The 26,803-nt window shown below is 35.2% G+C and overlaps 1 protein-coding gene across 1 annotated transcript; it reads right to left on the bottom strand.

The window, feature by feature from the left end:
• Window positions 1-718: 718 nt before the first annotated feature.
• On the bottom strand, window positions 719-25,383 carry LOC120779884 (ethanolamine kinase-like). The gene is made up of 2 exons (XM_040112236.1): window positions 25,075-25,383; window positions 719-760 (listed from the first exon to the last, which is right to left on the bottom strand). The coding sequence occupies exons 1-2, from the start codon at window positions 25,381-25,383 to the stop codon at window positions 719-721; spliced, it is 351 nt and encodes a 116-aa protein (XP_039968170.1).
• Between the last annotated feature and the right edge of the window lie 1,420 nt (window positions 25,384-26,803).

The following is a 26,803-nucleotide window of genomic DNA, read 5'->3' as shown; positions in this document are numbered from 1 at the left end:
ATCAAGAATGCAAAAAATTTGAAACTTATACAAAATTGTGATGACAGAGATTTTGTACTGCAAAATAACTATATATTAAATTTTGAGAAACGTGAAATTAAAATTAATGAAGAAAAATTTAGTAACAACAAGACTAAATTAGTTAATAGACTGATACATCCTGTAAAAATCTTAAACCAAAGCTATGAGTCAAAATTTGAAGATATTGTACCAAATCATTTCAAGGACATTGAAGAAATAGAGGAACTAAATTATCATAAAAACGTATCCTATGGCATAAGTGCCTCACTAATTATAACAATATTAATAAGTATAATTATTGTTACTATTTACTTATGCAAAAGAAAAAATGAAAAGATACTTAAGTTTGAAAATCATAAATAAAAGAAGTCAGGAGACTTCTCAGAGTGGCTCTGGGGGAGTTACATCTCAGGTTACGTCTGACGGCATGCAGTTGTGCACCACATCGCATGATCAGCCAGTACGTGACCAAAACAGCAGACTCAGCATATTTTGAGTCTGTTGGAATGTGCGGTACACCCACATATTGGGGCAGACTCGAGTTGCTGATCTGATGGCAGAGTCAGACTGATTCTTACTACAGAACAGAAAACAACGTTTTTAATCTATAACTCACGCGCTGTATACGATCACGCAAAAAATGCCCCGGGTAGAACGTGTTAAGTCAACCGAAGAATGACCGGGTTGTCGGCAATCATTAAACGGTGTTACCACCACCACCGAAAGCTTCATCGTTGACCTTTAAATACAATGCTTGGAGAATATTTGTGAGCCTTTATGTATTGACTGTTTAACATAAAGAGGTAAATAGTATCCTATGTCCTGACCCTGGTTCTATACTCCGCACGAATTCTCAGCCAAATCGGTTCAGTCGTTTTTGAATTATAAATAGTGTAACGAACGACATTCTTTTAGAAATGTATATAGATAACTCTATATCAGTGTATGTAGGTGAACAAAAGTATTGTACTCTGAGTGTATTCAAATACAATAGGAGATACGATCTGTACCAACTACAGGGTAGATGACTTACGACTTCTCACCTCCGAACTATAGAAATTCAGCAAATTGCATCAAATCTAAAGTGTTCGCCATAAGTTTTCGGCTTTAAGTGAAGGCCCAAGCAGATTTAACATACATATTATATAATATATAATTTTAATAAAACTGGCATTAATAACTCAGAACCAACAAACACAATGAAAATTATCAACAAAAAAAACAATTTAGAGTAAGAATGCTAAAGATGAAATAGGAGGAGTAAGTAAGTAAGGAGGGCTAAGTTCGGGTGCAACCGAACATTTTATACTCTCGCAACTTACAAGAATCGATGCCAGGGAAATATTTTATAGCGCGAAACCATTTATATGGAGTAAAGTCACATGCTGGCCATTATATGCGGTGCAAAGTCACCCGGAAATTCGAAAATCTGCATATTAAGTATGTCGGGGTATCGACGTGAGGGGCCGATTGCGTTTAATGAAAAAGTAGATCGTTTAGCTTAAACGTTATAAATTTCGAGTTTAATACTTGATTGGGTTTATACAAATATGTGAGTGTGTCCAATATTGGTTAATTGTTCCTAATTTGGTATATATGTATAGTGTTTAATTTAATGTTAATATACATACATTCTTGTAATTGCAAATATTTTAACCCGTTCTGTGTGTTGTGTTGATTCCTTCGCTGTGGAGTATTGTTTGTGAGTTTTATGTGGATCCTTTTGTTGTATCCGTATTATAACTTGAGATAATGTTCACCTCTTATTGTATTTCAAATTAATGTGTTCTGGTTTAAAAATTGTTCACTTGTTATAAAACCCTTTTGCCCTCTGGGTTTACTTGTATAGAATGTCTCACTGCTGTTGATGGCGGGATAATATGTTTTCGGTACAAAGAAATCGCCGGGAAATTGTATTCTTTTCGTTTCTCCTCTTTCGCCTGTTGAGTGAAGTTGGGGCGGTTGAAATTCCTCTGCATTACGCCTCTATTACTTTATGTAAATGCAGAGGAGTATTTGTTTAGGTTAAACATCCCGGCCATCTTGCAGAATCTGCGAAATAATTCTGTATTAGTAGGGTAGCATATATTGAAAGTTTTGAAATGAATTAGAGTTATTATCAAAAGTATATTTAGGGTTATATAGTGCCAGTAAGGGTCCAGCCAAATGCTGTATTCAGCGCTACTACTGTACCATTGTCTGGTTTGAAGAGTTCACTTCTGATTATGTGTGGGTAGATATCCGCTCCAATCTCCAACAATAGCTCTTTATTGCTACGGAATTAAGGGTCAGCGAGGACTAAGTGTTCAAAGCGCATTTGCACATCATCACTTAAGTCTCGCTCATAGGGTTTTTTTGGTAACTTGTGTGGGATGATTACGTTACATTCCAAACAAAACTTTGTATCATTATTTGAGCTAATTCTTATGCTACAAATACGATAAGTATTGAGGTATGTATGTAATTGGCAGTTTGAATTTTTTTACGAATTCGGCCGCTATATTCGTAATTTTAAGGATAGGGTTTAAAATGGCGCGAACTTTATGCCATTCACCATCACATCTCAAACGGATCATCATTGTGGGTATGAGGGTCTGCTTAGCCCGTAAATATGGTAGTCGGGTCTCTATGGCAAGTGGTTGTGACTTTTGTTTCTCAACAACATTTGCATCGTTGGCCGGGTATAGCCTCGGATGTTCGTGTAGGGATGAATGATGTTTCCCATGACAAATGGAATATCGATTTTTACTTGTACATCCTTCTCTCTTGTGCGATCTGGCTAAGCAATTAACGCAATAGTGGTGTCTGATTACTGCTTCGTATTTTTTGCTTATGTTGTATGATGAGTACGTAGCGTAAGTCACTAGGCGATGGTTCCTTTTGCATATTCCGCAAGCAACATGATGATGTGACGTATTTTTTCTATGATGTGCGATCGTTTTTCGGGTTGTATGACCATCACATTCCTTTTCTTCACGAATAGTGGGAAGGGTCGACTTGAAACGCCAAATGCGTCGTGACATCGTTTCGTCTTCTGAACTCAGCGGCTTGCGCTACGGGACCGGATGGTAATTTTTGAGCTCATACGACGAGGTTTGGGTGAGCTGGTGATTGTTGGGGCCATTTCACTAAAATGAAGAAAAAACTGTTAAGTTATTCTGTACTTAATATCATTTTTCAATTTTTGTGATGGGGCGAGTAACTGTGCCTTGAGCAGTTCCGATTTCAACCACTCGTGTTTTATTATCTAAGCCGGAGAAGACCTTTTGGATTTGACCGAGCTTCCAATCGTTTGTTGAAATGTTTTCGTTTCTTATAACGACTAAGTCGTTAACTTCAACATTACGTTGTGGATATTTCCATTTATATCGTTTGTGTAGTACCTTAAGGTACTCTTCCTTCCATCTCTTACAAATGTGTTGGTAGAGTAGTTTTAATTTATGCCATCTGTTAACGATGCTTAAGTTTGCATTCTCTAAATTGGGTTCGGCAGAGGTTAACAATGGGGTACCTATAATACGTTGGCTGTGTAAGCTGACGTTGAGCAACACCAAAAGCTCCATCAGGATCGGGAAGGACCACTCCGAGCCGTTCGATATCAAACGAGGTTTCAGACAAGGCGACTACCTATCGTGCGACTTCTTCAACCTGCTTCTGGAGAAAATAGTTCGAGCTGCAGAACTAAATAGAGAAGGTACCATCTTCTATAAGAATGTACAGCTGCTGGCGTATGCCGATGATATTGATATCATCGGCCTTAACACCCGCGCCGTTAGTTCTGCTTTCTCCAGACTAGACAAGGAAGCAAAACAAATGGGTCTGGCAGTGAACGAGGGTAAGACGAAATATCTCCCGTCATCAAACAAACAGTTGTCACACCCACGACTTGGAACTCACGTCACTGTTGACAGTCATAACTTTGAAGTTGTAGATAATTTCGTCTATTTAGGAACCAGTATTAACACCACCAACAATGTCAGCCTGGAAATCCAACGCAGGATTGCTCTTGCCAACAGGTGCTACTTCGGACTGAGTTGGCAATTGAAAAGCAAAGTCCTCTCTCGACGAACAAAAGAAAAACTCTATAAGTCGCTCATAATTCCCGTCCTGCTATATGGTGGAGAAGCTTGGACGATGACAGCAACCGATGAGTCGACGTTGCGAGTTTTCGAGAGAAAAGTTATGCAAAAGATTTATGGTCCTTTGCGCGTTGGCCACGGCGAATATCGCATTCGATATGCGAGATATACGACGACATTGACATAGTTCAGCGAATTAAAAGACAGCGGCTACCCTGGCTAGGTCATGTTGTCCGGATGGACAAAAACACTCCCGCCGGGGAAAGCAGAGGAAGAGGAAGACCTCCACTCCGTTGGAAGGACCAAGTGGAGAAGGACCTGGCTACGCTTGGAATATCCAATTGGCGCCACGTAGCGAAAAGAAGGAACGACTGGCGCGCTGTTGTTAACTCGGCTATAATCGCGTAAGCGGTGTCTACGCCAATTAAGAAGAAGAAGAACGTTGCTAAATGGGTGAATTGAGTTAGTAATTTTGATAAATGACTACTATATGGTAATAAGATAGGGTGACGCTCATTATATGATAGTGCTGCGGAATTGGTTAATCTTCCGTCACTTGGCATAACTCTTTTAGGGTCAATGGACGGATTTAAAGTCAATAATGAACTTTTCTTGTTTATTTGGGTTTTACGGATCAAGGCATCATATTCTACTCGGAAATGTGTTTTTTGCTTGTGAATAATTAACTTTATTCGTGCCGTTTTGTACTCTTCCGCGGTTATTACGTGGTTTGAGTAATCAGTTTCTCGTCTCCTTGGTGAGAAATTTGAGCAAACCCTGAATAGATAATCGATAACGAGAATAGCTCTGGAGAATGAGGAAAACCTTTCGAGTATATCTTCTTGGGTGGTTATCGCAAACGCCTTAACGGGTGTGAATTCCATGGCAGTGTTGTATGTTTTTTCCGTTGCTGGAAAATGCTCCTTTTCATGTTGTAGCAATTGGGATCCATGCCACCAGAGGTTGCAATTCATTAAATCGGTGGGTGTACATCCTCGACTTGCCAAAGCTGTGGGATTGTTTTGACTTTCCACATGATTCCAATTATCGACTCCCACTTTCTCGGTGACTGCAGCGACTCGGTGAGAAACGAAAGTGGTCCATGAACATGGTGGTTTGTTTAACCAAGCGAGAACTATAGTGGAGTCAAAAATAATTTTTATATTAGGTTAGGTGTAGTTGGGATAGGGTAAAGTTAACAAGGTTAGCTAGTAGGACCGGTCCGCAGAGTTCCAATCTGGGTAGCAATACGGTTTTAATGGAAGCAACCCCTTTTTTTGACACTAAGAGTGTTATCCATATTTTATGTCCAACTGAAACCCTTATGTAAAGTGTTGCGGCATATTTTTTTTCTGAAGCATCAGAAAAACCGTGAAATTCGATGGTGGCTGTTGGGTTAAAATGGATCCATAAGATTTATCCTGCCGAGCCGGCAGTGGTGAAACTCCCTCATCTCGACCGAGTTAGCCAAAAATATTTTTACGTTCTCCGCGCCGTGAACCTTCTCTATGATAAACGTTCTCTGCTACATATAGACTACTACGTATAGACTGCGTATCGCGCATATATTCCATAATAATAATAATATAGCGTGGTGATCGTAACCACGGCCTGTATCGCCACGGCGACAATCATGTTTACCCGCGCCTATAGATGTTTCACATCAAAAAGGATGGACAACGGGAAAGCAGACACACTTCGTCACACACAATGCGATTCCCCACTGCGCCGCGTAAACATTACTTTCGTTTTTTATACATATGTATGCTGCGCTGTTAGCAGCTTTCGTTCGTTGTACCAAATTCGCCAGAACGCAACGTGATTCAATAACAATTTCGTACTGGGATTATTTAAACACCACAGTTCCAATTCTATTTAGATATTTTTAAAATTGTATTGTATTTTAAATATATCAAAAATTAAAGTTATTTGTACAAAAATTTCATGCGCATTTTTATTTGTATACTAAATCGCGGGTGTAAGTGACTTGGGCATACCCTACCCAATTGGGGACTTAAACATGATCCTTCGAGCCTTACCGAAAGGCACCTTCGGATTTTTATAAACAAAAAATATACATATACAGTGGACCAATAAAGTTTACAAACACCTAGGTTTATTAAATTACGACACGTTTATTTGTTTTAAAATGAATAAATTTTGCGTTTATTTCCTATTGATCTCAGGATTGGTATATTTGACATTAAATATAGCATATCAAAATATTTTTTTTTACACAAATAAAAACAATTAATGCTCAAACTAAAAATGCGCCTAATTCATATAAAAAAAGTTTACGTACACCAATGATTGTTTATATAAATTAAAAGTAATTACAATAGTTTTACCGGTTTTTGGCCTACATTTTGTTGCTATTATTGTCCCTAGACGTCGACGCATGCTCCCCACTCGATTTCTAGTATTATTTCCGGATATTTTGACCCACTAAATCGATGAACCAGTTTTTGGGCCTTATTTTGATGAAATTGGATACAATGTGTATTTTGGGTCGGTATCCTCTTTGAAATTGATTTTGCTGATATTAACAGCCAATTTAAGCACACTTAACCAACTACACTACAATATATATACATACATTCTTACATACACATGGGGCTGAATAATAGAACAAAATATAAAAACCAATTATTTCAAACATATGTTTACCCATGTTAAAAGTGCGTGTCAAAAAACAACATAAATGGTATTAACAAACTAAACCTAGCGCGCGAAAGCTCAACACAAAATTTAAACTAACAAATTAAACGGCTGCAAAAAACTAAAGCACCTTATAAGAAAACAAAAACAAATATTCGGGCGCGAAGAAAACATGGTCACTAAATATAAAGCACAATCTCACGAGGCATACCAGCTGGAAACATTTGGAGAGGAGCACAGGAATTTTGCTACATGCACATAGATAAATATATACAGCCACATTATCTTTTGATTCTGCTTGTGGATTATTTTTATTTGGTCTTTTAAATTGTTTTACATCAAGTCGAGAATATGATATCATATAAATGGCCGCCGCCACAGTTGATTGTCATTTGAGCCCTTTTTATGGCATTTTCCATCACTTTGGCCAGAACTTCCGGCGATAGGTCCTCACATTCTTGACGGATATTGTTTTTAAGAGCTGCAAGAGTCTAAGGCTTGTTGACATAAGCCCGCGACTTCAAAAAGCCACACAAAAAGAAGTCTGGAGAGGTCAAATCAGGCGATCTTACTGGCCAGTGCACATCGCCAAAACGGGAGATTAGGCGCCCGTGAAATGCAGCCTTCACCATATCGGTTGTGGCATGCAGTGCAGTGTACCATTGCTTATTTACGTGTATTTCGCATGTGTTTACTACACAAAAGTCAAAACATAACTGACATTGGAGGTCAATTGCAAAATTTATGGCATCTTCTGATCATCTTCTGACTTTTGCGCCATTTGTAAGAACTATACAAAATATTTATTAACACAGTTGTACACACACACAATATTTGTCCACCTTGGCAATACCTCTTGTTCTCTGGCAAGCAAAAAGAAGCAGGATTGCGTACAAGGGAAGAATTTAGTATACCATCCCAGGATTTCGGGAATAAAATGGGTATGGTCGGATAGAGGAGATTCTCCAGATCACGAATATATATGGTTATAGCCGCAGGAAGCTTATAGTTTTCGAGTTATTCGCGTTTTAAGTTGAAAATTTGCAATATTTTAATTACATATTTTCGATATATAAAATTAATTTTGCACTTATATTTTTCACTTTTATTTACACTAACACATCACTTATTCATTTGCAAACATTTATTTTATATAATATAATGCAAAAATAGCTTTTAATACACATTTAAACTATTGTTGAATTTGATTATTTAAGAATAACAGTGTTACCTTATCGACATCATTTGTAAAATAACTAAATGAAATAGAGGGAACAGATTATACCCCAAATACGAAAATCAACAACCTATAAAAAACAATAACCCTGGTCGGTCCAACACCAAGGTGTATCAGAATTTTTTCGCGTTGAACTCCTTTTTGCGTGGGCGGCCTTCGGCCGCGCTTCAAAACAATAACCCTAGTCGGTCCAACACCGGAGTGTATCAAATTTTTTTCGCGTTGAACTCCTTTTTGCGTGGGCGGCCTTCGGCCGCGCTTCAAAAAAATAACCCTAGTCGGTCCAACACCGGGGTGTATCAAATTTTTTTCGCGTTGAACTCCTTTTTGCGCGGGTGGCCTTCGGCCGCGCTTCAAAAAAAAATAACCCTGGTCGGTTCAACACCCGGTATATATGTACATTTTTTTTCTCCCGTAGAACTCATTTTTACATTGGCAGCCACTTAAATTTTTTTAAATTTTTTTTTAATGTTTATCAACTATTATGTTTCTTGTATTTAGGGTATAATATTTCTTTCTTTTTTTTTTTTTTTTTGTTTTAGTTTGTAAAATATTTTACTATAGTAACACTGATTATATGACAGTTTGTAATTCATTTGTTATTCTTAAATAATCAAATTCAACAATAATTTAAATGTTTATTAAAAGCTATTTTTGCACTATATTATATAAAATAAATGTGTGCAAATGAATAAGTGATGTGTTAGCGTATATAAAAGTGAAAAATATACGTGCAAAATTAATTTTATATATCGAAAATATGTAATTAAAATATTGCAAAATTTCAACTTAAAACGCGAATAACTCGAAAACTTTAAGCTTCCTGCCATATAATTCGTGATCTGGAGAATCTCCTCTATCCGACCATACCCATTTTATTCCCGAAATCCTGGGATGGTATACTAAAGCCGACCCGCGTACAAAAAGCGATCAATTCTAACGAGCTCTCAATTGCTTACTAGCAAAGCGTAATCATAAACCAGTGGTCGGCATTTCATAGCACAATCAGAGATAAAGAGATGTTTAACTCCTCTCTCACTGGAAGTTAAACGTCAAAACCACCTAAACTTTGACAGTTGATCGAGTTCAGGAGGTTTTGACGTTTAGCAATTGGAAACGAGCGATGGCCAGATTGAAATCTTACCAAAAAATATATATACGGAGGGATTGGTTGCATCGTTCAAGACCTCTTATCAAAAATGCAAAACAATGAAAATTAAATAAATTTGTGAAACTTAAAGGTATTTGATGAAATGTTTTGTAATTTGAAATATCATAGTATTATTTTCAATTGAAAATTATTAAAAACTTTTAATGATTGAGAGCTAACAACCTTAAATCCTATTATTGGGTATTGAAAGGACAAAAGTCAGTTGTTATAATATTCTTTAAAAAGATTTAAATAGTTTCTCCATATAATAAATAACCACTATTTAGTAGTTTATATTCGTACTAAATGTTGGGTATTGGGTTAAAATGCCCAAAAATTGTTATTTTGTTCGATCTGGCCATAATGGAAAATGTTATAAAAAACGCAAATTTTGAGGCGCTCTCACACTGGAATAAGTTTAACATCCCCTTATTCCTGGCACAATTGTGCCCTCTCACTTCACACGTATTCTTACGCTCTATCGTTTAGTCGTTGGCGAGACAGCAACGAATCAACATCATGCTTGACTGTTGCGCTTTGTTTCTTAAATGCAAAGATGCCTTGCGAGACATGCTTTTGGTGAAATGCAATGCATTTTGTGTTTTAAGAAATTAAAACACAAACCAGAAATTATGCTTTGAAAAGACATTTCGAATATTTTCACAATGATTTAAAAAAACGGAATGAAGAAGAAAGACAACGTCTTTTTAATGAAGAAAGATTTTTTTTTTTTTGCAAAGAATTAAAGGGTGGTTAACGGAAACCGAGGGTTTGGAGGATATAGGCTGTTCAAATAAAAAACTAAAAACGGAAATTTCATGCTTAATTAGCTTTGATATTGTAAAACAAGGCAAACCTTTTGCTGATGGGGTATTTCTTAAATAAATGTGTGCCAAAATTTTACAAAAATTGAAACATAATATAGAATTATTTGAAACTATTCCTTTATCCCCACGAACTGCAGCGCGACGTACTGATCAATTAGGAATGTGCGTTGAATCAGCAATATTGAAAAAATTAATGATTGCAAACTTTTTTCTATATGCTTAGACGAAACCACCGATGTTAACGATCTTTGTCAATTAGCTATATGTGTTCGAACCGTAGATATAAATTGCGAAGTAACTGAAACATTGTTTTCTCTTGAAGCGTTCTATAGGAATGTGACATCAATGTCATGACTGGAAAATATGAAGGCTTCGTAGGGCAATTGAAAAAACATGGTATTTCGGGGCATATTTCATTGCATAATTCACCAAGTTGCACTCGCTTCTAAATTAATTAGCAATCACCCGGTCATGAAACTTGCAGAACAAATAATTAATAAGGTACGAGCGGGGCATCATTCACTTACCCACAGAAAATTTGTAAACTTTTTAAAAAATACGAGCGCTGGCGTCTCCGACCTTAATATGTTTACAGATGTTCGTTGGCTAAGTCGTGGTGATTGTCTAAACAGATTGTTTGAATTAAGGAAGGAAGTTCTGCAGTTTCTGGAAACTAAAAATTTGGAAAAATTCAAATTCGAGATTCGTTCTTTAAAAGATGAAGATTTTTTTTTAGATTTGGCATTTTTAGCCGATGTCACCTTAATTTTAAACGAACTGAATTTACAGCTTCAAGGAAGGGAAAGAAGAATGCAAAATGCGGTAAAAAATCTGCATGAATTCAAAACAAAATTATTTTTACTGTTAAATGAAATTCAGTCGCATGATTATTCCCATTTTCCGAAAACTGTTTTTGTTTATGCAAAACTTAAACAAGTTAATAAATCACATGATCATTTTGCAATATTGGAAACACTGTTTAATAACTTTCAAGATAGATTTAAGGATGTTGCTTGTTTTCAACCACTAATCGATATTTTTGAAGATCCCTTTAATTGCGATATTAGCAAATACAAATTGGAAATCCAATCTGAGTTAATAATATTGCGAAGCGAAATGTGTGTTTCAAATAAATCGAAGATTTTTGAGTTCTGGAAACATTTGGATGAATCATTTTTTCCTCATGTACAAAGATTTTCTTATTTGTGTTTGTCACTGTTTCCTTCGACATATGTTTGCAAGGAAATTTTTTCCGACTTGAAGTTCGTTTGCTCAAAGCAACGCAATAAACTGACCTCAGCGCATCTAAAATACATTCTTTTAATAAGAAACTGCCCTAAAAATATTATTATTGATAATTTTATCACAGAAATATCATAACGTGTACATATATTTTCGGAATTTGAAGCAGGCAAATGCAAATTATTTTTATAATTTTTGTTATATTTTTATGTATGTAACTATGTATGTTACATAACATACGTAAATCCAAATGAATTTTTGAATGTTTTATTTAAGTTTGCATCTATGCACGTACATATGTACACTGTATATGCAATACCTTTTTTTATGTTCTCATTGAAACGCAATAAGTGATAACTTTTTTTTCAATTCACGCAATTTCCGACTGGAATGCTCATGCGGAGCAGTTCGCTTGTGCTCACCAACACAGTCACAGTTTAACTTTTGCCGACCACTGCCATAAACACAATTCAATTGCACAAAACATAAGTACTTTAAGAAGCGCATATGTACATACATACATACATACAAGTCCAAGTATTAGGGTGTACCTAAATACTAACATAAGGACGTAAAAGGTGTAAATAAATTTAAAGTGCGGATATTTTCAAACTTCAAACTAAAATATAAATAAATAATATCGTTTAGCAAGTAAATAAGAAACCACAGTAGAGTAGAGCTGCCACAAATAGACAGTCAAAAGGCAAGTTCAGGCATCCACCTGAACAAACAAGTGAAGAATTCATCAAACTAGAATTCACTGTTTCAAATTGTTTGTCGATTCTATCGACATTAAATATTCCCACAGACAATTGGGACCCAATCTGGTAAACATATGTACCGCAGCATTAACAGAAAATTCGTTACTTTTGTGGGAGCAATCGCTCTCATCAAGAAGAAAGTGCCCAACGTGGCAACAAATGAAAGATTTTCTGACTACCCAATATGAAATTGCTCAAAGGGTAGAAGAAAAAATATTCAAAACTAAGAACATTAAACATGACCAAAATAGAAGCTTCAATAGACCCCAAGCTAGAAGCAACAAAAATTTAAACAGAAAAAACACACGTCATGTGAACTATGCACAAGAGAGCATAAACTTATATCTTGCGAGAAGTATAAAAACTTAAAGATTAACTAACGAAATAATTTTGTCCGGTCAAAAAGACTTTGCACAAATGGCGAGTCACATGCGCATACATTTACAAATTGCAAAATCAAATTTAATTGTTTATATTGTCAAAAAAGACATCATTCAGCTTTATTACAGAACATACTACATCTCACCTCAAAGAAGCGCTTATACAAAAAGAACCACGGGTTTAATTGCAAAAGCAAATCCCGAAACCCAATATTCGAAAAATTGCCAAGAGACACCATGTTGCTCAAAGGCACAAAAAGCTCAAACGCTTCATAACGAAACACAAAGTGGACCAGTTACAGAACTAGTTACCACCATACCAACTCAAGTTAAGTATAATACAAACAAATATCTTACTTCACAATTAAGGAAATTTCAAAAGTTAAAGAAACTTCCCCTCAAATCAAACAAAACTCTAAAAGATCAGTATTGTGAAGATTTCTCTAAAGCCACAACTACTCGATAAAATAATGGCCGGTACGTCGTACGACTACCACTCAAGCCACCGTTTTCCAACACTCAAACAAAACAAATTCAAATTTCCTTTGACAACCTCATAAAAAAACACAAATACATATATGTAACTTTTCGACCCTGCAGGATGGCTTTCGCCAATAATGATACAAAAATCCTGCTTTAAAAATCTCAAGTTTTGTAGCGCGCTGCTAAACGCCAAATTAGTGCATACGCACTTAAACATAAAATATAACAAACTTGACTCCAAACGTCGAAAAATCAACACATTTTGTACAATATTGCCCCATAGAGGCTTAAATTTTCAAAAATAAATAAAATCAAAAAAGGGAGTTAAGGGATCACCATACTCCCAATGCGATACATTGACGTACCTACTCTTACAAAAGCTAAGGTCGCTCTTATCGCTTCTATCCAAGCGCTCATTATACGTATGGGTGGGTTATGGGAATTCGCTGTACAAAGCTTCAAATTTATTATGAAAAATTCTCTATTTTACGATGCGAGTCATTCTCCATTCACGGCCACTCTGTCGCAAGATCCCTATATTGTCACAGTCCTAACTCCAGGGCTATGGTGTACCCATTCTGGCCATTTCTGAGCCTGGCGTGGAGTTACTATCCTTCATAACCCGAGAATAAATTGAATGCAAACAATTGCCGATCATACAGAAAAGGCAACTAATAAACAACCGGTATATCAAACCGATAAAATAAGAAATTGTAAATAACCGCTAACAAATTAGTGCAAGCAAACAAACAACAGCGCAATTCACCACAGCTGATGACACTGCAGCACAACTCAACACATCTGTACACCAACCCACTCAACAAAAAGGATGGGCAACGGGAAAGCAGACACACTTCGTCACACACAATTCGATTCCCCACTGCGCCGCGTAAACCTCAGTATATACAGTAATAAACCTTTTCTTTGTTTACATACATATACTCACCTCCAGAAAATCTTAGGGTGTTGTGTTACACTTCTTTTGCTACCTTCATGGTAATTAGGGTATTGTGTTAGCATTTAAACTACATATAAATTTTAAATTTTGATGACCGAGACCTTAAAAGATATTAAATAATGCAAGTGTTTACGTTATTTAAGTGATTATATTGAATTACTTTGCATATCTGTTCAATTTTATTGGGATATTAGTTGTTGTTTAATGTTAAATCAGTTGTTTTTTTTTGTGCAATTTTAAAACACGCTTCAAGTATTTCCAAATTTTTGCATGCAGTAGGATACAATCGTGGGTGGTAATTTGTCGTTTGACATACATATACAAATTGACAACTCGTTAGCCGTTATAGGAAAACATAAATTGGAAATTGAGTTTGAAAAGAAAGATATGTATGTCGAAGTTTTTAATAAGAATACATATTAGTGTTAATAATAAAGTTTATATTAAAAATTGTAGAGCCTTTTTATTGCTGCGAAAATTCACAACCCGACGTTTTAAAATACTTTTTATAAGAATTAGAACATATTTTTCTTTAAGAATTTTTAATAGGCAGGCAGCCAGCCCTCATTTTCGGCACATCAAATTTTTGTGCATTTCACATAGGTAACCACCTCCCCCTTCTAAAAGTTAGCTTCTGTATTTTAATATATTTAATAAAGTTGTAGGATTTTGGATGCATCTATTGTGAGAGCTTAGAAATCTTTATTAATTATTAAATTATTTTGTGCAATATTTTTATTAAAATTTTTATGTAAATTGTTAATTATGTTTATTTTAAGTTGTAAAGGTGAAAATAGGTATTCACCCCTCAGAAAGCTACCACGAAAAGGTTATCTACTATCGGGTGATTTTTTAAGAGCTTGATAACTTTTTTTAAAAAAAAAACGCATAAAATTTGCAAAATCTCATCGGTTCTTTATTTGAAACGTTAGATTGGTTCATGACATTTACTTTTTGAAGATAATTTCATTTAAATGTTGACCGCGGCTGCGTCTTAGGTGGTCCATTCGGAAGTCAATTTTGGGCAACTCTTTTCTGAGCATTTCACGGCCGGAATAGTCCGAATTTCTTCGGAAATGTTGTCTTCCAAAGCTGGAATAGTTGCTGGCTTATTTCTGTAGACTTTAGACTTGACGTAGCCCCACAAAAAATAGTCTAAAGGCGTTAAATCGCATGATCTTGGTGGCCAACTGCCCATGCATCCCGAAAAATGCACTGTTTGGTGTGGTTTGTACGCTGGTGGAATCATTGGACCGTATTTTTTTCAAAGATGCTGCTGGACGCAACGTTACGGTGAATGGCGATCGCTATCGTTCGATGCTAACAAACTTTTGTTGCCAAAAATGGAAGAACTGAACTTGGTTGACATGTGGTTTCAACAAGATGGCGCTACATGCCACACAGCTCGCGATTCTATGGCCATTTTGAGGGAAAACTTCGGAGAACAATTCATCTCAAGAAATGGACCCGTAAGTTGGCCACCAAGATCATGCGCGATTTAACGCCTTTAGACTATTTTTTGTGGGCTAGCGTCAAGTCTAAAGTCTACAGAAATAAGCCAGCAACTATTCCAGCTTTGGAAGACAACATTTCCGAAGAAATTCGGGCTATTCCGGCTGAAATGCTCGAAAAAAGCTGCTGCCCAAAATTGGACTTTCCGAATGGATCACCTAAGACGCAGCCGCGGTCAACATTTAAATGAAATTATCTTCAAAAAGTAAATGTCATGAACCAATCTAACGTTTCAAATAAAGAACCGATGAGATTTTGCAAATTTTATGCGTTTTTTTTTTAAAAAAAGTTATCAAGCTCTTAAAAAATCACCCGATATATATACTGTGGCGTAAACATTACTTTCGTTTTTATACATACCGCTCTATGCTGCGCTGTTAGCAGCTTTCGTTCGTTGTACCAAATTCGCCAGAACTCAACGTGATTCAACAACAATGTCGCACTGGGATTATTTAAACACCACAGTTCCAATTCTATTTAGATATTTTTAAAATTGTATTGTATTTTAAATATATCAAAAACTAAAGTTATTTGTACACAAAATTACATGCCCATTTTCATTTGTATGCTTAATCGCAGATGTAAATGAGTTGTGCATACCCTACCCAATTGGGGATTTAAACACCATCGAATTGTCAGGGTTTTGGTGTTTTCGGGTTCCGAAAAGTTGAGCAATTCCGTCTCTAAAAGATGATCCGGTTGAAGTCCTTTCCGAACGTGTGGGTGATTGTAGGCCGTTTTCGCAGAGCGAGTCCTGGGGACTTCAGAGCAGAAATGAGTTCATCGTGTGCTGACTTTACCCTGCCATATCCGCATTAAAAACGAATTGGAAGAATCGCCAATTTGTAATCAAATAACACGGTCTTTCTGTAAGGTAGGCCCGATATGTAAGACGCCATTTAAGCTTTTGTGATTTGAAGTGGGGCAAGATGCATTAAATACCAAACGCAATTTCGTGGTTAAGGGTCATATTCTACGTTCTTCATTTGTCCGAGTTCCAAATATTCTATAATTGCTTTGACATATTCTGCGTTCACTTCGGGTTTTTTAAGTAAGGCTCGTTTATTTTAGAGGAATTACTATATAGCGCCCATCTGAATTGCGACGTGTAGTTTTTTGGAAAATTTTATTACAAATTTGGTCTGATTTGGAAACTACGGATTCCTTTGGGATTTACTCCACCTCTCAAAAACGTGTGAGCAGATTTTCCTGTGCTGATAGCTTATAATTTGTGTTTAGGAGTGAGCAAAGCGTGATCTCACAAATACTCGTTGATGTTGCTGAAACTGCATTCTCTAATCCGGTCACTTGGGCTGATACCGAGTGCGTGGGTATTTCCAAACTTCTTTGAAGTCTTCGAAATATAAATGTGACTTCCGATCTTGAATCAATAAGAGCTCTCGCGGAATATCGAAATCGAACCCTTTCTAAAGCGAATGATAACAGGAGACGAAACATGGATCAAATACGACAATAAATCCAAACGTGGTGAAGATCAACAAATGGTCAAAAAGCCAGGATTAACGCCTCGAAAGGTTATGCTGAGTGTTTGCTGCGATTGGAAAACATTCATCCACTATGAGCTGCTCCAGCCTGGTCGAACGATTAATTCTACATTTTACAACAACTGATGAGATTTAAGCAAGCAAACGAAATAAACGACCAGAACTGATCAACAGAAAGTGCTTCGTCTTCCATCAGGACAACGCTAGACAACACACATCTTTGGTGACCCGGCAAAAACTGGGAGAGCTTGGCTGGGAAGTTTTGATGCATCCACCATATAGCCCTGATCTTGCACTATCGGACTACCATTTATTTCTGTTAATGCATAACTCCCTTAATGGACTAAAGTTAACTGCAAGAGAAGCCTGTGAAAATTACTTGTCGCAGTTTTTCGCCGAAAAACCAGAAAATTTTTACACTGATGGTATAATGTCTCTAGCGGAAAAATGGTAAAAAGTGGTCGACCAAAATGTTACATACATATGTATTTGGTTAAATAAAGTTAATTATAAAATTTAAAAAAATAAGTTGAAGTTTGATTAGAAATACGAAAAGACTTTTTTTAACTACCCAATATTTATTAACTGCACCAGATAATTATGAATCTCTTTTGAACTAGTGTGAATATATGTATGTATGTATGTATATTTATATTTCAGTCTGCAATATATGGATACATATACAATTGACCATGCCCATACCCACACATTTTTGTAGTGCAATAGTCAAGTATCTATTCTTGGCTGCCAACCCACGTTGACGCCGTACTCAATGATGAATGCAGAGGGTGAGAGTAGTATTGTAGTAGAGAAGAGAAGAGAAGAGCAATTTGGAATAGCTTAAGAATGAATAATCTGCGGTGAGGTATCTGTAGAAAAATCAACAAAGAACCAATGAAAGAGAAATCTTGTCACCACTACGCACACACCCACAAATGTAACAGTGAATCAAAGTTTCTACGTAGAAGATAATGACGAAATAATACAGTCACTAATTCCACCTCCCGGTTTTTTATAAAATCAAATAATAACAACAATTGTACAAACAATACTCAAATATATACTAATCACGCACACAAACACATATAGACGTAAACAAAAATAAAACTTCAGTGATTCGTGAGCGGCGCGTTCGCCGTTTTTTTAATTTTTCGTGAACGACGTGTTCCCACGTAATAGGTGAAGAGCATTGCGTGTTAAAAGACGTAGGCAACAGCAAAAAAACAGCAAAGCGGATTCTTCGCGGATCAGCAGTCCCGGTCCAAAGATCAAAAATGCGCCATATACATATTTTATAATATACATATACCATAAATACATATGTATATATGGTATTATATACTAAGTGACAATACAAAAAATGACAAAAGTATAAAAATAAAAGCATATTTTTTGGGTGTCTTTGATATGTACACATCCATATATGTATGTAAGTAAATATGAGTAACAAACTGGTGCTAATAAGCACTTATCGCATGTACATACATATATACTATATGTATGGTATATACCTATAAATTCTTAAAGCTTAAGGTCTTATGACAAAATTGCAATAAATAATTCACCGGCTATTTTTTCCATTTTTGTTTTTGTTGCATTTTTATTAGCCAGCTATTTATGTATATGATAATAGGAAATGAAAGGCAAACCCGGTACAAGAAAGCGTGCAAAAATATATAAATGTAGGCGTATAACCTAGTATGTATGTATGTATGCATACTTTTGTTTACTTTATACATTGTATTCTCATATTTTTGTGCGTGTAAATGTCCAGATTACAGAATTTGTTTATTTACCTTTCAAACACAAGTCACGCAAATCAAATTTGTACACCAACAAAAAGTTAACAGTTAATAATTAGTAAATCTCTGTGAACAATAGCAATAAAGTATAAATGAGTTCAGGGACAGGAAATATGTATGTATGCATGTATGTATGTATGTAAATATGTATGTATTATGTATTATGGGTACTAAAAACATAAACAAATAAAAATCTAAACAAGTTTTGTCGGAAATATGAAATTTATAGCATTGAAAGGGTTTATAATTCAAGTCGTGGGCAATTAACCTATAAAGACAAGAAAACTCATTAGCTTCAGCTGTAGCGCAGCTATAAGACCCTTCATAAAAGTGTACAAAAATATATAAAAAAAGGGTATAAATCTAATCAATAAACTGTGTGCACTTTCGTAAAGGTATCTTGTCAATTAAAAAAATTCCATACAAGGGATTCATTTTGATAGATCAGTTTGTATGTCAGGTATATGCTATAGTGGTCCGATCTAAACAATTTGTTCGGAAATCATAGCGCTGCCTTGGAAAACAATCAATGCCGAATTTCATAGAGATAAGATTTTGGGCGGTCCGTTTGTACCGATATCAGCGATTTCGATCGATTGCGTATATAGAAACAGATAGACTGACGAACATGGCTAAGTCGACTCAGCTCGTCCAGCTGATGTTGTTGTTGTAGCGGAAGAATTCAGCCGAGTTGACAGTACTTGACCGGGTTCGTTCCGGTTACGTAGACCCGACTATCGTGGGAACAGAATCGTCCAAATCATAATTTTATATGTACTCAATAAGGTCTCCGATGTTTCTTCTGCGTGTTACAAACTTTGTGGCAAACTTAATGTAGCCAGTTCACGATATTAAAATGGATTTATTCTTTATATAGGACCTAGTCTAAGATATAAGCAAGTGTTTGGTGGCAATATATGTACATACACACAATATGCCAAAAGAAACTCATACGAAATTCAGCGTAACCAAAACAGGTCCGGATTTATAGCCGGCAAAGGCTTGTTTCAAATTATTTGATAATTTTTTTCTGTCGTTACAACAACAACATTATACCAAGATAACATTCTTGAAAAATTCATTGATATCGCTCTCATATAGACCGATTTATAAAAAATAAAATTAAGAGAAGAAGAACAATAACTTAAAATATAAATTCAAATAAACGAGGGGTTCAAAACGGACGTATGTATATAGGAAGAGAATGCAGCCATTGTCCAATTTCCATCCGCCAGCACTAAGAGAGTATGAGGAGTCTTACTGAAGGAAGGTAATATTTTAAGGATTTTTTATTTTGTATTTTTTTATTAAATGAAAAATATTTCAAGAATAAAAGTCGGTTGAGCCAATATTGACAAAGTTACGAGCATATTTATACTTGTCTTATGCAGGGCTTTCACAGATTTTTTAGTTCAAAATACTCGTATTACAGCATTTTCAAATAAATTACATTTTCAAAGTACTGCACCGTTGTTGTTTGGTACTTTATACCATTTTCCTTGCTAAAAAAATTTAATTTCGAAAAATCTTTCTCGGAATTCATTCCTGGGAAACTATTGCGGCATAAAGTAACCTGGAAATTCATCTAATATTAGGCGCATAGTGGGGGCTAAGGGAAGCATTGACCCGATTCAACTCATTTGTAATACATAGACCTAGGGGCTTGAACAGTTTTAATTCGATTTAGGCAATATTTAGTTATAGGGTGGCACACCTCAAAAGGACTATTCGTGCATTTGTATACTAGGAAAGTGAAAGTTTTGTGTTTTCGCTCATTTTCGCACAATATTGGTATGTCAAAAAATGCTATGTGCTGAATTTAGATGTCGAGCAAGTCCCGAGATATGTGATTTCACCTAAAAGTGGGCGGTGCCACACCCATCGTTCAATTTCGACTCCGTCTGCTCTCTCATACCATCTCGGGGTAAAATTTAATATTGCTGGCGTATTTAGTTATTGATTTGTCGCCCTTTTAGTAGTTTTTACAGTACAGTTATATGGGGAGTGAGTGAGATAATCATCCGATTTCATCCATTTCTACACAGTCGGTAGGTAAGTTCTTACAATATGTATTTGTGCTAGGCGAATTTGGTTGGTTGTAGCTTTAGTAGTTTAGTGAGATATGTACATTAAACTTATTAGAGGGCGGGGCCAAGCCTATTTATTTTAATTTTTTTGCCCTCAGGTGCCTCTTTGCTACTGGGATTCCCCTGGGAAATAAATTACTACTTACATAATTATGGCAATTATAATGTTTAGCCATCACAAGCAGTTGTTTTAATTAGTCGTTGCCTCGAGTTAATATTAAAAAAGGCAAATAGAACTTTTAGCACTTATTGATACCATAACTAAACCAAAACTTCTTAAGCCTTTATGGCGCTGTATTCCGGCTGCATTTTATAGCTTGGGCAAACAAAGAAGGTGACTTAGCGCACAATATTTGCGTAAAGAACGCAATTAAATGATAAATAATAAATAACTCATTTACGGCATCTAATGCACCTTGAAATACAATGGAGAAATGCGAGTTGTTAAGCTAAGAACAATACTAAATTAGTACTTTAAAAATTAATCAGTAACTGCTTTTTTCCCCAACATACATAGTTCGCAGACGTCATATACATAATTAACACTCTTATCGTATAAGTAGAGCTTATTTGATTACAAAGAGATTAATAATCAAGCGGTTAATGTACGTATGCCGTATACGGTAATACATATATGTATAAAGATTATTTACACATATACACATATGGTATGTATGTATGTATGTACATATTTCAGAGCAATATTTTACTATGTGAATCGGTCATACGTGTGGCGTCAATGAGCTAGCAACTCAACAATTCATAAAAAATACACTAAAACACTTGTTTTTTATCAATGAGTTAGAAAGTATGTCGATAATGAACATGTGTATGTACTCAGCCACGCGCTTGTCTTTCTTTTTAGCTCCCACACGGATTCTATTAATTTGTATAGATTTTGGTTTTTTTTTCGTTAGAGTTCCAGGGTAAGTTTCCATTTTCCTAAAGTGTAAATACTTGGCATACGTGTTGTTGTAAGGAAAAATATTGAATTACCATTTGATGGCTGATACTTCATTGTTATTGATTAATGGAATATTAATCACAAATTTAGTATATATGACTGTGAAAAATAAGCAGAACCCTATACCCGTGCATTTTGTCTAACAGATTCGATTTTGCTTTCCTTTGAAAATGATATATGCAAGTACAAAACTGCGGTTTGACATTCTTCAAGCACATATTATAGATATGTACATACATATGTATGTACGCAAAGGTAAGGGTGGCATCAACGACTATAACGAAAAAGAAGTAACATCTTATTAATATTTATTTAAGAAGCATACTCATAGGGGGCTATGCCAATAAAGAAGAAAAAGAACCTCATAGGGACACAATCCTCTATTTTATTAATATAAACAAAGCACTTCCAAATTCCTATGTCAATCAGTTAAAAACATTCATAGTTTACATCCGTTTTATGACAGGGTCTAAAGTGAGTATTTGTCTGGTAATTCCCAGTTCAGCCAACGTGATATGAAAAAATTCAATTACTACTTTATTTTCGAACAATTTTTCAGTAAAAAAGTTTAAGTTTATATTCAGCTGCACCGAAGCTATAATACCCTTCACGGGTGCATTTATTATAAAATAAAAGGGTATATATAGATTTTTATTTTGACTTTAAACGGTCTATTTTCATTTCATTTTTCATACAAAAACTTCAATTTTGATCGGACCGTTTATATGTTCCGATATCGTATATATGAACCCAACGTAAAAACGTCTAAAAGCCAAGCGTACATAAGTCTATGCATGTAAGTATGAATGTGTCTGAGTGATAACACCTAAGGTCACTACATATTTGTATGGCTGATAAGATTGATAACGGCGCTTGTGCTTCCAAATACTATAAAAAATTTAGTGGAATTAATTTTTCAGTTCATCACAGATTCTTAAATTCCCGCTCATTAATATCAATAACGTTTGTGATTAAGATCTGTTTTCTTTTTTTAAGTGTGTGTAGTACTCGTATATCAACAATGCAACGTAAATGCAAAGTTATATAAACAACTATTCCATCTAATTTGCATGAAAATTTATTTAGAAATTATGAAAAAGTATCAAGTAAGTTAAAATGCCCGACATTTAGATATTTCAAAAGTCTGTTTATGCAGGTGCAGCTTTTCATAAAAATAAACATTTAAATATACTACAAAACGGCAGGTACACTCAATAAACAATGTGAGAGGAATGTGTAATTTAAAAAACAAATAATTAAACAAGATTAAACGTGAACTTCGGTTGCAACAAAGCTAAAATACCTATCACAAATAAAAATAGTCTATAACAAATAAGGAAAAGCTAAGTTCAGGTATAACCGTACCTTTCATACTCTTGCAATTGAAAGGATTGAAGCTAGGGAAGTAGAGCGGGTTTTCACCCGATTTTATTCACTCAGTCAGCTATGGGTACTTCAGTATAAATATTCGATACCTAGGGGCTAGAACAGTTTTTGTTAGATTTGGACAATGTTTGGACATAAGGTGGGATACTCTAAAGGCAAAGGCAAAGTTTTATCACGTTATATTAATTGCTTCTTGAATTGTATATTCGAATGAAGAGATTCAGATGGAATTTAAAATGGCCATGTCCGATTTCGCACACTGTGACATAAAAACGTCAGAGAAATGCTACATACCAAACTTGGTTGAAATCGGTCGCACGGGTCTTAAGATACGGTTCCACTATTATACCATCTTTCGTGTAAAATTTAATGTATGGCGTATTAGTTATTAATTTATCGCATTTTAAAATAGTACCGTTACGATTTTGATCCAATCAGTTTGTATGGCAGCTGTATACTATAATGATCCGATCTAAAAACATTATTCAGATATTGTAGCATTACTTCGGATAATAATCAATGCCAAATTTTGTGAAGATATCTCGTCAAATAAAAAAGTTTTCAATACAAGAACATGATTTTGATTGTTCAATTTGTATGGCAGCTATACGCTATAGTAGTCCGATAGCGGTGGTTCCGACAAATGGAGTAGCTTCTTGGGGAGAAAAGGAGGTATGCCCAAATTTCAGATCGATAGCCCAAAAACTGAGGACAATTTTGCGCATATACTGACAGACGGACTTTGCTAAATCAACCAAGCTCGTCTGCCAACTCATGCTATATGGTACATACATATGTATATATACATATTTTAAAGGGGGATCATACGTTTCCTTTTGGATGTAACATACTCGTACTTCGTGACAAACTTAATATATCCTGTTCAGAATATAAAAAATGTATGTATATGCGTTGAAATTTTCAGAAATAATATTGCAAAATATTAAGGGCAAGGCAATTCACGAGCAGACAGGTAGTAAATTTACACTTTTTACAACCTTTACAGCAACAGAATATGCTATGTAAAGGTAGATATTTAAAACACATATGCACAATAAACGAAATTGCTTTTAATATAAATTTCGAGAACCTTTAAAGAGATAATAATGCTATAAAGCACAATATTCATAACCCAACACAAACCCCCGTATTTATATATACACATACAGTCCAAGCAACAGTAACTACATACATACAATTTATGTATAACTATTTATTGTAAAACGATGTGATGTTCATTATACTACAAGCGACAAGAATCCGGTTAAGTTGAAACAAAAAAGTCTTTACTACAGACATGATAATGGATGATAAGCACGAATTATACAATATATCTCATACTTTCATATGTATTATGTATGAACACACATAATTATAATTAGCGCTATGTGCATACGCACATACTATATAATATATGTACTTCCTTAAAAAAGTAAAAGTTTTAGTTCCTGTGTCGCTAACATCAAAAAAACAAAAGGTTGCTATAACGTCAACTAAATATAGTAAATACTTGTAATTGCACAAACATAATTACTTATATACAGTGAAGAAGAGAGGGGGAGACTGCGGACAGTTCCTCCCGCCAACGGAATTCTTAGAGTAGCCGTCTGCTACAATGTTTTGCAGTTTTTTTTCTCCAACAATTTACTACAATCATTCCTCGACCCCGGATTAGAACAGATAGCTAATGCACGCATATTATGTACACGCAAAGTCTTCGAAGCTGTTAAGCGGCATGATGGAAATTTCCACACTCTGTTTGATTGACGTAATACAAATATTTTCACATCTGACAGAGTCAATAGGAAAAATTGTATTTTATTGCAGAAAACAAGGTTTCAGATTGAGGTACATACACATGTGTACTTTTAGGCACATTGAGCTGGTAAATATTTGGTTTGGGCTGGCATACATAACCATTTTTAACCGATAACGGCCGCTAACAGTGGCAAATTCCAATTTGGATGCAAATAATAATGAATTCGATGTATGTATACATTTTAATAGGTATTCAGTACTCACTTTAAATTGTACATGGCTAATATTCCACTGTGGTCTTATCACTTTCAGCACCTCTTTGGCACCGCTAATTACGTCGTCGCCAATGTGTATGGGTACAAAAACTGGAGTTACAGAGCTCCCGTTGGTGATATCGCTATGCTGTTGTTGTTTAGAGTTCAATGCACCATTTGATGAATGCAACTTTTGACCAACACCGGCACCTATTGCTGTTGCCGACGAACCATTGTGCGCTACTTTCGGACGAAAAACACTACCAGTCGTTGCAGTGGTGTTCTCCTTGTAACTGTTGAATTTGGTTTCTGTGCCCATACTAATTTGCCGCACTCGTGAATTATTAGAAATTTAGGTACTTGTTTTATTTCAATAATCTTTATGTGTGTATCACTTTTGCCACTTTTTGCTGATTTGTAGCTGGAATGTAATGTTTATTTACAAATATGATGTATATGTATAGTTTACGACGACAACAATTATATTTTGTAATAACTTTAACAAAACTGTGTAGTATTTAAATGATGAATGATATATTTCTTTATTTTTCTTAATTTTTTGATTATATGCACATTTGTTTACATACGCTGTATGGTTTGATTGGCTTAAATTTGTAGATATTTTTTTCCGGTTTTGTTTATATTACAAATTCAACACTCTCTTGTTGACGTTTTGTGCTTTGGCTATTTTTACGGCTGATTGGACAGCTGTAGCAAATTTTGCTCTTTTTTATGTGGGTAACGTTCTCCTTACCGGTAGCAGGAGAAACGTTTCTCGTTCTCCTCCGTTACACCTCTAAAACCGATCAGCTGATTTTTCTCCTTTCCCTTATAGGTGTACTCCTCACCGCATTATTTGAAAAATCTCAACTTATCTCTTACAACGTTTTGCGCGCGAGGATTATATTTGTGAGCGCGTAAGAATTATTTCAACTATATTGTTTATTTTACTTTCAAATTCCTTCACTATACCACCTTTCTTACTATGCGCTCTTTGGCCGACGTTGTATTGTTCGTTATTTTGTTGTTGTAGCGCTCCTCTCGTCGTCACGACTATTCGTTTTTGTTTTTGCTTTTGCCTTTATGACGGGCTTCCGATTTGATTCTATTTTTATCGATTTTTCTCGTAATGGATTTCGTTTGCTAATTTTTTCTTCTCTTCCTTTTGCACTGTGTTCGGTTTTTGTCCTATCCTTTGTACAAAAAATTTAAATTCCTGTTTCTCCTTAACAACTGTATGCGTGAAATACACTTTCTAGCAGGATTTGCTCATCCTTCCGTATTTAACACAAGTTAATTCAATTCCTTTTTATACAGCGAACAAACTTTTTTCTTTGCTAAATGCAATCAGAACTCGAATAAATGCTAAATATTTATCACTTTGAATTTAAGCACACCCAATTCTGGTCAAATCTCTTTACAAACTGAACGAGTGAGTGCCGCGCACAAAACACTGTCACTCGCATGGTCTGCTATCGGCGTTTTGCCCCACAATGTGTGGTGAAATACCAGTTTTAACGCTACCGGACTACAAAGCCCATTGCTGTGGTGAATATTAAATAGATATTTGAATTTGTCAAATTGTGTTCCTCACTAATTCTATTCGAAAGATGTTTTTAAAAACCAATTTAATTTAATAAAATTAAAATAAAAAAAATTATATTGAAAAAATGAAAAATAATAAATAAATTAAAAAAAAATAATAATAATTTAAAAATTAAATTGCTAATATTTCTTCA

Source organism: Bactrocera tryoni, unplaced genomic scaffold (assembly GCF_016617805.1).
Source record: "Bactrocera tryoni isolate S06 unplaced genomic scaffold, CSIRO_BtryS06_freeze2 scaffold_11, whole genome shotgun sequence".
Classification (NCBI taxonomy): domain Eukaryota; kingdom Metazoa; phylum Arthropoda; class Insecta; order Diptera; family Tephritidae; genus Bactrocera; species Bactrocera tryoni.
The sequence above is the reverse complement of the archived record's forward strand: the minus strand, read 5'-3'. Positions and strand labels throughout refer to the sequence as shown.